We start from the raw sequence: 11,206 nt of genomic DNA, 5'->3' as shown, positions 1-11,206 counted from the left end.
TGTAGTTTTTCCAATCGCTTCATTACTACAATCAACACTTTGAACAGTAACATGAAATACACTGGGAGGTTGGCGAGAACAACTTTAATGAGGGTAATGCATCCTTCTTTTTTTAAAAGAGAGAAGGACACTTTATTAAAAAGCCAGCCAAAGGCGAGAAAAAGGTACAACCCAACTCTACAATTTAAAAAAGGACAAAGATCGACAGAATTAACTGTCATAAGAAGCCCAACCCAAAACACTAAGGGCTTGTTTGATTTTTTAATTCCTGGTAAATACCCTGTAAATGGGTAATAATTACTTCCTCAAGTATTTACATCATTTTCCCCAATGCTTGATTTGACCGTCTACTTTTTAGATGCAAAAATTGAGAAAGCTGCAAAATATTTGTGGGTCCCACCGTGATGCATGTCGCTTATCCAAACCGTTCATCCATTATGCCAGTTGAATTTATGGCATGAGCCAAAAAAATGAGGCATATCCAAAGCTCAAGTGGACCACGCCATAGGAAAAAGGGAATCGAACACTTACTGTTAAAAACTTATTGGGGCCACTGTTTCTTTTGGTGTGGGCCACTTGAGTGTTGGATCTGCCTCATTTTTCGGCTCATGCCTTAAAATGTTGTGGAAAAACGGATGGACGAAACAAATGTATCATCTACATCACCATGGAGTCCAAATTTTTAAACTAACTCAATTGTCAAACAGGTGAAAGGGTAATAATTACCCATTCACAAGGTATTTACACCGGCTTTGAAAAATCAAACAGACCCTAAGCTTAACCCTGCGAATACTTTCCTCAACCAAGGAATCCCTATTATGAAGCAGAGGCCATTTAGCCAAGACTATCATTCTCCACAGCACTTCCTCCACCTTCCCCACCCCTTCCCCAAGCCAAGCCCACAAAAGATCAACCACAATCCTCAGCATCACCCAATCTATATGAAGCAAAGCGAAAAAATGCTCCCCAACCCACCCACATAAGGGCAATGAATGGACAAATGATCGATCGACTCTACGTCCCCCATACGCATCAAACAGATGTTCGGAAGGATAGGAGCTCTCCTTTGCAAGCTGTCCACCGTTTATACTCTCTTTCTTCCCACTAACCAGACAAAAGCCACAACGCAAAGGGAAGTAGCATATGAACACGAACGGAAAGGGAAATGAACCGAATGTGCACGAGATGGCTCAGAAATCAAAGAATAGAAAGATCGAACCGAAAAATGGCTTGAGTTGTGAACAGACCACACCAACAAATCCTCATTAAGCACAAGAACAACACATTCAACTGATCTAGTAAACCCGCAAATTCCACAATCTCGATGGCCTTTAGATTCCTACGACAAGGAGCCCACACCACCCGATCACTGCTAATAGAAAAATAGCGATCCACAATGATACATCAGTCCACTGCGAGGCAAGCCATCTTGGGGAAATCTTCTTGGAGCAACCTATCTCCACACCATCCACTTAAAACCAAATGCGATTCCCAGACCCGAGAGAAAAAGAATACCCCTCTATGAATCAAGTGCTCAGTTGAAGCAACCACTTTCCAAATACTAGAAGCTCAATAGACAGGAACTCCTCATTTCCCAACCTCCCAATTGAGAACCATACTTTCTTTCAATCATCATCACCCTCCATAATTTGCCTTCTTCAAACCCAAATCTCCACAACCATTTGCCAAGAAGCACCAGCCCCCCACGTAAACTAGCCTACAGACCCCCTTCCAACTAAAGAGATGAAACTTTCTCCTTTCCTCCATCCCATTCCATAGAAAGTCTCTTCGTAACTTTTCCAACTTATCTAGCACTGATTTAGGACATTTGAACAAGAACATAATGTAAACCAGCATATTAGAAAAAACAGGATTTAAGAGAGTGAGGCGACCCCCAAAAGTTAGAAATTAATGTTTCTAACTAGACAACTTCCTTTCGACTCTCACAATAACTTTATCCCATAAAAATTTCACTGATCTCCAAATACATAAAGGCATTTTGAGATATGTCAAAGGAAAAGACCCCTCTTTGTATCCAAACCCCAAAGCTAGATGCACCAACTCCCTAAAGCTAGATACATCGACTCCCTCAACTCTTGCAACCGTCGAACAAGAGATGTCTTTCTTCCATGAGGCAAGCCTTCTTTTAACCCTTACTAAGGACTAGCTCCCAGATAGATTTCTTAACCCTATATCCCCTTCTATATCCCAGAAAACAAGCAAGACCACAAACCTCTTGATCTTGGATCCCCACTCCAACCATCATGCTTTTATTAAGATTGACCCTGAGCCCAAATACACCATAAAGGGGATTCCGGTATGCAAGCATCTTCCACGCCGATGTGATTGAATTCTAAATTTATCCAATCTTGGCATTAGAATGCGATACTTGGCAAATAGCTTATGGTAGAAGCCCACAAATTCCGATCATATTGTCCGTGGTTCTCCACCACTACTCCTGTAATAATCAACATCTAAATCATGTTTACCCTTTTATATCCATACCATGATGAAAAAAATCAAGTGTTCCTATCTCCCTCCTTTGACCATAGAGCCTTGTAATTCCAATCACATCATCCATGGTTCTCCACCTCTGCTCCGGTAATAATCAACATCTAAATCATGTTTACCCTTTTGTGTGCATTAGTCATATGATGAAAAAATCAAGTGTTCCTATCTCCCTCTAACCATAGAGCCCTGGCCCTTTGCCTCCACATAATCTCTACTTCAAGAGCCTACTTTAATTCTACCTATAGATGGGCCTTTCTATCTCCACATCCGAAACTATACCCTGCTCAATGATGCTATTAATGGATTGATCTCCTTTAGAATTGTGGCTATCGCCTCTTCCACTTTACCAAACTTTTCTTTGTTCCATCCCTTAATCTTTAGTTTGGATGCTACATCTCGAAGTTGATTCTTCCACCTGCATCTCCTAAGCCTATAACAAATCGCACCACTCCCTTATTTTATGCACAAACTTTACTTCGCGAAGCCACATCAACTCAAATTCAAATGGAAACAAACCCCGCACATCATTAGCGCGTGTATGGATAATGGACTACCACGATTATGTGATGTAAAACTCACATCATTACTCCTTGTCTTTGATTGGAAATTGCAGACTATCAAATCACGGTAATCCTTCTGAATCACAGCACCATATAGATTGGAGGACGTGTGTTGACGTGACATAGTTTCGTAGGCCACACCATAATGTATGAGTCATATCCACACCATTCATCCCCCTTACATATGATCATTTAATGGAATGAAACAAAAAATGAGGTAGAAACAAAGCGGAAATGGACCACACCACAGCTAGCATGGGTACTAAACACTTGCCATTGAAAACTTATTGGGGTCTACAGAAGTGTTGGATCAAGCACATTTTTGGGGACACACCCTAAAAAATATTGCAAAATGGATTAATAGTGTGGATTTAACACATATTGACATAATTACATCAAAGTATATCCACCCAACTAAAGTACTTTACATGCCCAAAGTGGGATTACAAGGGGAGTAATGTATACGGCCACTGCTTTATTTTACTTTTGACTACAGTAGTAATGATAATCATTACTTTTTTACCATAGATTATAGCACATTACTACTATTTCCGTGAATCCAAACATGCCCTTACACTTCTGTAGAAAATGTCCACACATATCAACTAGTAAAACTGCCATATGCATCACATGAAATGCACGTGGAGAGAGAGGAAGCAATTTGCAAATTAGAAGTGGTTTGTCTTATAGTTGCATGAAGCATGAAGCGAAGCAGCAACAAATTCAAGTGCAAGAGTGGGGAAGCATCCCTTTCATAATGTAAACAAGTACAAATAGGTAGGAAGTAGAAGCGTAAACGAGATTCTGATGTGGGAGCTGGAGAAAGATTCAAAATTAGGGATTCGAAGCAGGAGCGGCGCCTAGTTAGAAGGATCCTGCAACTAAGGTTTGTCATATAAGTACACAAAGTGTGAAGTGAAGTGGCAAAAAACTCAAAGTGCGGAAGTAGGAAAACATAATGTAAACAAGTGTAAATAGGTAGGAGACGGGAGCTGGAGTGGGAGCAAGAGTCAACAGCAGGGATTCAAAGAGGGAGCAGTGCCTAGTTTGTAGGATCGCTACAACAAATGTTTCATCCTACCATATGATAGAGAATTGTCAAAATAGCATTCTTTTTTAATGTTTTTGTTGAATACATTGCTTCAAGCCCAATTACAAATATACCCTTAGAACTACCTAGAATGACATGTTAAACCAAGGTTTCTTGAATCCAGGGTTGCTTTCGTATGCAATGTTTTCAGTATCGATGATATTGGCAAATATATCCCACGATATTCTTGTATCCCACCTGTGTGATACGAAACGCACTGGTAATGCCAGTATTTCTTGCTTGTTTGATCCAGTGAGCATTTTCAATTTTCGATCCATTTTTTGTACATCATGTTAAATCATTGTCAAATGGTTACAAATCCATGATTCTTCATATTTTGCATGAAAAATAGTGGATTTGTGGCTTCGATTTCGAAATTTGGGGGAGATGGGCTGAGTAGTGGAAAATTAGGTAAAATCGAAAATTTTCAATTTCTCGCAAATCGGTTGCAATCTGTGTTCAAACACAAAATCAAACATGTAACCTAATCTAGTGATTCTTCTTTTGCTTTTGAATGTATTGCTTGTATTTCCATATATGTCTTCTAACATTTATAAATTATATTAATAGACTTTTAATATGATTGCATCAGTTCAGTTAGACAGCTCACAGATTAGAACACCAAGCAAAGGAAACCTACTATGTGGACTTGTTTTTTGAATGTTTTTATTTCTAAGTGTGTATTGATGTCTTTTTTAACAATCCTTGTAGTTTCATTGAAAAATTCGACCAAGTTCTCAATGTTTCCTAATGGTTCCCATGTTTCCCAACAACAGTGATCCATTACGCGATACAATCGATATGTATCCACATCCCAAAGGTGCGATCCATTACGCGATAACGATACGGAAAACATTGTTATTATGTGAAGCAGGAACAAGTACACTGCTTGCACTAAAACACAATACACTGGGGGAAGGATCGTGTGCGTCTCTCAAGGTGTCCCAAAACGGTTACGTATCAGTCGTAACGGCCGATGCGTAACGGTAACGGTGGTACCCGTTACACGTTTCGAGGTCGTATCGGCTGAGTTCATATTCTGTACACGTAACGGCCGTTACTGACCCGTAACAGCTGTTACGGGCCTTTTATATAAAAAAAAAAAAACAAAAAAACAAAAAAAAAAACATACATCTTTTCCTTTATTTTCTTCTTCTTCTCTTTCTTCTTCTTCTTCTTCTTCTTCTTCTGCAGCTACGGCTGCGGCTGAGGCCATGGCCTTCTTCTTCTTCTTCTTCTTCTTCTTCTCTCTCTCTCTCTCTCTCTCTCTCTCTCTCTCTCTCTCTCTCTCTCTCTCTTCTTTCCCTCTTTCCCTCTTTTTTCTTCTCTCTTCTTTCCCTCCTTTCTTTTCAGTTTCCCTCTCTCTATTTTATTTTTTTTTCAGGCGTACCGCACACGAGCTAGGGGTACGTGTCACGCTAAGACGAGCGCTGAAACTCCTCGAGCTCCGAGTTGTACGAACGGTTCAAAGGAGATCAAAGTTATATGGGCTCCATAGTGATGTATTTATTACATCTACACCGTTCATCTATTTTCAGAGATCATTTTAGAGCACTACCCAAAAAATGAATTATATCCAAAGATCATCTGGACCGCACCAAAAATAGCAGCGGAGATAATATTTTCACCGTTAAACAATTCGTAGGGCCCACGGTAACGTTTATTTTCCATCCAATCTGATTTGATCAGACCCGAGTGGCCCCCACCATGATGTATATATTTTATCCATGTCATCCATCCATTTTGCCACGTCATTTTACGTCAGGATCTAAAAAATTAATAATATCCAAATCTCATGTGGACCACACCATAGGAAATAGTGGTTATAAAATGCTCACCATTAAAAATTTCTTAAGGTCCATTGTAATGTTTATTTTCAATCTAACCTATTAATTGGGTCACACTAACGTGGATGAAGAGAAAACACACATGTCAGCTTGATCGAAAACTTTTGTAGCCCCCAATAAATTTTTAATAGTGAACGTTTAATTAGTGTTGTTTCTTTTGGTGCAGTCCACCTGAGCTTTGGATGTGCCTCATTTTTGGGCTCATGCCCTAAAATTATTTGGCAAAATGAATGGACGGTGTGGATATAACACATTCATCACGGGTGGGGCCCAAAAAACTTTGACACGTGTGCTACACTTCACGATCCAAGTCCCGCCTAATTCGAGCCTTAAAAAATTGTACACGAGACATATATTAACTTAAAATTTAGCAATTAAATTATGAACTACAATTGCTAACTCACAATGCCAAAATCAAATTGTTTGAATAGTTTTAATTGTTAATTTGTGGACTTTTATTTTTTAAAATAAGGTCTTTTGATTTTTTTCATGATTCACTATCCAATAAATGTCCACCAATTCATAAGTGGGATAATGACAATAAATTGCATAAATTTGAGGCTGATTTGGTGCATAGATTGGTCCTCCAAGTAAGCCTCAAATTAGCAACGCCATCTACATGAATTTAATTTCATTTTTTTTAAAGAACTATTGGGAGAAATGATATCAAGTTGTTAAGTATATAAATTAGATATTTAGAAAATTAAATATATAAATTTTGTAGTCAAATTCAGGTTATCTGGTTCATAAATTCATTAGACAGTCCGATACAACTTCTCACCAAAGAGTGGACCATTATACCACCATAAACATGTTCCAATTTATAAATGAATGCATATTTGGAATGCTTAGAATATTCCGGATTTAATTCATATTTTTTTAGCCAAAAAAAAAAATTTTGCACCGTTACGCCCCCATATCGCCGTTACGCCCCCGTATCCGTATCAGTTTCAGAGGGCACCATTACGCCAACCGATACCAGTACGGGACACCTTGACATCTCTCCATTGCATACGCTAAGTAATGCAATCCAATTTCATGTACAATGTGGTATTATAATTTATAATTTATATTTGAAATAATCCCGCAAGCTTCTTTTTTTTGAATGGCAATCCTGCATGCATAATAATCTATTATATGCAGGCTATTGCACAAAGCAAAGTATAAATTTCTGCATTCAACATATAAATTTACTTTACAACTTAGAATTGTAATTTTGGATCGGTAAAAATGGTGAGTGGCACCAGAAATGGAAGAGATGACAGAATTCAGGATGGAAAAATATAGGGAGGTTGGCAATTAGGTAACATTAAAACCCCTTGTGAGGTTGGCACTATAGGTTATATGATGTTAAACCCTCATGATCTCCAAACCACAATAACAATATGGCATGTCTAGCAATAAGAGGAGGCTGGATTAAACCCCCTTGTGCTCTAAACCACAATAACAACATGGAATGTCTAACAATAAGAAGAGATTTGCAGTATAAATTTCTACATTCTACATATAATTAACATTACAACTTACAACTGCAGTTTTGGATCAGTAAAAATAGTGACTCCAATTGTAGAATTCAGGATGGAAAATATAGGGGGGTGGGCAAGTTAGGTAACATTATGTTAAACCCTGGCACAGCAGGATTCCAAGAAGTGAGTAATTACTGGGGTAGCAAGGATCCAATGACTATCTCTTCATTTCACTCAGAAGCAGCTGTCCCAATAACGGTAGAATCAAAAGTTGATATGAAAAATTAGGTTTGTTTAAATAAGTCTGGTTGAGAGGGGGGGAAAAAAAAAAGGAAACATATGGAGAAGCACTGTTGATCCTAATCAGTTGGGATAAGGCTTAGATGATGATATGAAGAAGCACTAAATATCAGGTGACATGATAAAAGACTACAGTGGATGTTCTAATACCTGAAGCAAATATATCGACATCCCATGATCTCATAACCTGCCATAGACAGCAATTTCATAAATAGAGGATGAAGAATTAATTAAGAAGACACGCCAGCATAACATCTCAGATGTTTTCAAGCATTCAATAGGATAACAACCACAAAGTGATATCAGATCATGGAAATTACAAATCACAGATGATTACAAAGAAACTTCACGAAATTCAAACATGAAAGATGAAACTCATTTTCACATACCTTGCCAGATTCGTTGATATGCATGCTCCATGACCAAACCAGCCCCAGCTTTATGCACCAGTCTCCCAGCTTCTAATGTATGCAGTAAGTGATACTCAGCTACGAGAAAGAAAGGCTAAAAGTTTGATGCCCCACATTCTAATACGCCCTAGTGATGTTTACATTCAATAGCTGCCACAATGTTCGATATCTCAAAGGTACAAAACATATCCAAAAAATGTAAAATTCAAACATTTTTCTAATATAGTATAAATATTTCGTTAAGAAAGACCCTGGTTAAGAAATTTTGCTGAGCTTGGATGTTCAACTGAATGGAATTGCAGAAACTCAATTCACTAAAGCAGATGACCAAACTCACTCATGATGTGGGACTGGCCCCAAGATTGCAATAATTGCCGTTTCAAGGGCAGCTTGAAACACAGAACTGCAGTCAGGGGTTTAGCTGCCATGATCAACAAAGACAATGCTACTTCCCAGTCGTAATTTTTTGGATAATGAATTGAATGAATTCCAATTCAGTTCAATTGAGCATCCAAACGCACCATTGAACTCCAAAGAACACACCAGCAGCTCTCTCAAATCACAAACCTCACATTCTGCACAATAATTAAAGTGAAAAAAAGTAGAAAAGAAATTTCATAACTGAGGCAGCAATTTTGTTGCTAAAAGGTGTACATAGAGACAGATAACGTGGGGAGCGTCACACCCACATGTAGTAGTCAAACAAACACTCTTCATTGTTTTCTCCTTCTTTCTAATGACTATTCTGCCCGTTCTCAACACCCAGACCGTACAACACGCCTGCATATCTTTCCGTCGACCCATTGAAGAACGACTCCTTCAATTTCCTGAATGTGCACGATGTAAGCAGGCTGTCGGACCCTGCCTGATGGCAGATCCCAACCCGCTCAACATCGAGCAGCTCCGCGAGCTTGTTCAACCCACCGTGCAAGCTGTTGCAGAACTTCATGAGGTGCTTGATGTCGTAGACAGTAGGGAAGTACATCTTGATGAGGCTGAAGAACCCGGTCTGTGTGTCAGGGAGGTTCTGGCAAGTGAGGAGCTTAAGCAAGTACCCAAAGTCATACCCACTGTGGAAAGTGACCCAGTGAACGGCGTCATTGAGGACGATTCCGGACGACATGAGGAGCTCACCAAATCGGGAAGCGTCAACGCCCCTCTCGCTGTTCTTCTTGAAGTCGATACCGCTCTGGCGGAGAAGCTCGATGGAGTCGTTAGCGAAGACATCGTCAGCGGGGTTGAACTCACGGAAGTTGAACTGCCAGATGCAGAACTTATCGGTGCCGCAGGTGGGGAGGTTGCCGTCCTCATCAGAGAAGGTCAAGCCAAGCTGGATCAGCTTGAGGAGGTCAACGTTCGCCTTCAAGGTCTGGTAGTGGTAGTCGGCGGTCGACTTGAACGATCCGACAGGCCGTAAAACGATGCCAGGGAACTCAGTGTCCATCGCAATGTACGGGTAGTCGTCGACGATGTCACGGATGAGGGCGAATTCGGCGTCAAGGTTATCATTCCAGACCTCGCGGATGTGGATCGAGTCGGTCTTTGGCAGGATCGACATTACTAGGGTTTCAGAGGGGGCCGATTTCCAAGAACAAAACAACCTACGCCGGATCTGAGATCTAGCAGCAGATGAAGACGACCATATGAAACCCTAGGGCGAATCTTGGATCGAGGAAGGGTGAGATCGTGGCCGAGGAGTTCTCGGGGATCTGAGATCGGATGAACGGGATCTGGGAATTTTCTGGGGTTGGTGGTTTGAAGAAAGAGAGAAAGAGAGAGAAATGGAAAGAAGGGATTTTATAGGGTTAGGGGATTTTTTCTTTTTCTTTTTTCTTTTTTTTTTTAGGCGACGGAGAGAGATAGAGGGGAGGAATTGGAATTCGAGAAGAATCGCAGAAGAAATCCTGCGAGAGAGAGAGAGAGATAGGCGATGGGATTTTTTTTATGCCCTTCCCTCTTATTTCCTCCTATCGCAATAAGAAAAGGAAGAAATGTCGAGAAAAGAGAGATAGAGAGACATTACGGTAGTTTGCAGGATTATTGGAAATGGTAGTTCCTTATTTAAGGAATTAGGGCATACTAGACGCGGTTTGTCCAGACGCGGTTTGCCCACTAACAGTGTCAGTAGCTGGATGGTGATCCGTGGACCCCACAATGATTTTATTTTTTTTTATCCACACCATCTATCATGTTTTTCATATTATTTTTGAGCAAGAGCCGAAAAATGACGATGATCAAAATTTCATGTCGAGCACACCCTAGGAAACGGTGGTGATTTAATACCCACCATTAAACAGTTCTTGGAAACCACAAAAGTTTTCAATCAAGCTGAAATTTGTTTTCTTCCTTCAACAAGGTTTTTGTGACCTAATCAACGGGTTGGATGGCTAATTAACCTTTTAATGAGTGCTGGAAAGTTTTCAACGGTGAGCGTTCAGTCACAATTTTGAGGCCGCGCTCTTGAAAAATAATCCAAAATGAATAAACAGTTGAAAAAACATATACTTCACGTTGTCATAGTAACAGCCAAACCGTACGGACTATATTAACACTATCACTACTACACGATTATCCATTTTTTCAATCTTAATTTAGGGCATAAGCTCAAAATTGCATATTCAAATCTCAAGTGGACCACACCATGGGAATGTAGCATTGATTGAATGTCCACCGTTAAAATTTTAATAGGACTTACTAGAATGTTTATTTGCCATCTAACACAAATTTTGAATAAGAAAATATAAATATCAGCTTGATGGAAAATGTATATGATGTTTGAGAAGTTTTCACCAATAAACTTTTAGTTTCTATTATTTCTTATGGTGTGGTCCATTTAAAATTTAGATTTGTCTCATTATTTTTCACTCATCTTCTAAAATGAATGAAAAAATGGATAGACGGTGTAAATTAAATACATACGTCATCATAGTTGAGCTCCAGAGCTTTAGTTTTGTGTGGTTCAAGAAATAACTGGGACCTATGCTTCTCACATGTGGCACCATGTTCATAATCTAGACCATCC

At 39.5% G+C, this 11,206-nt stretch overlaps 1 protein-coding gene across 1 annotated transcript; it reads right to left on the bottom strand.

Moving 5' to 3' along the window:
* Positions 1-8,770: 8,770 nt before the first annotated feature.
* LOC131256987 (probable CCR4-associated factor 1 homolog 7) lies at positions 8,771-10,190 on the bottom strand. Its single transcript, XM_058258126.1, has one exon. It carries the CDS (start codon positions 9,740-9,742, stop codon positions 8,918-8,920), a length of 825 nt encoding a protein of 274 aa, XP_058114109.1. The 5' UTR covers positions 9,743-10,190; the 3' UTR covers positions 8,771-8,917.
* Positions 10,191-11,206: the final 1,016 nt, after the last annotated feature.

Source organism: Magnolia sinica, chromosome 9 (assembly GCF_029962835.1).
Source record: "Magnolia sinica isolate HGM2019 chromosome 9, MsV1, whole genome shotgun sequence".
Classification (NCBI taxonomy): domain Eukaryota; kingdom Viridiplantae; phylum Streptophyta; class Magnoliopsida; order Magnoliales; family Magnoliaceae; genus Magnolia; species Magnolia sinica.
Note: the sequence above shows the minus strand (reverse complement) of the source record. Positions and strands in the feature narration are given on the sequence as shown.

Excerpts from the sequence above, each read along its gene's own strand:
- LOC131256987 (XM_058258126.1), bottom strand. The coding sequence starts at position 9,742 with ATGTCGATCCTGCCAAAGACCGACTCGATCCACATCCGCGAGGTCTGG.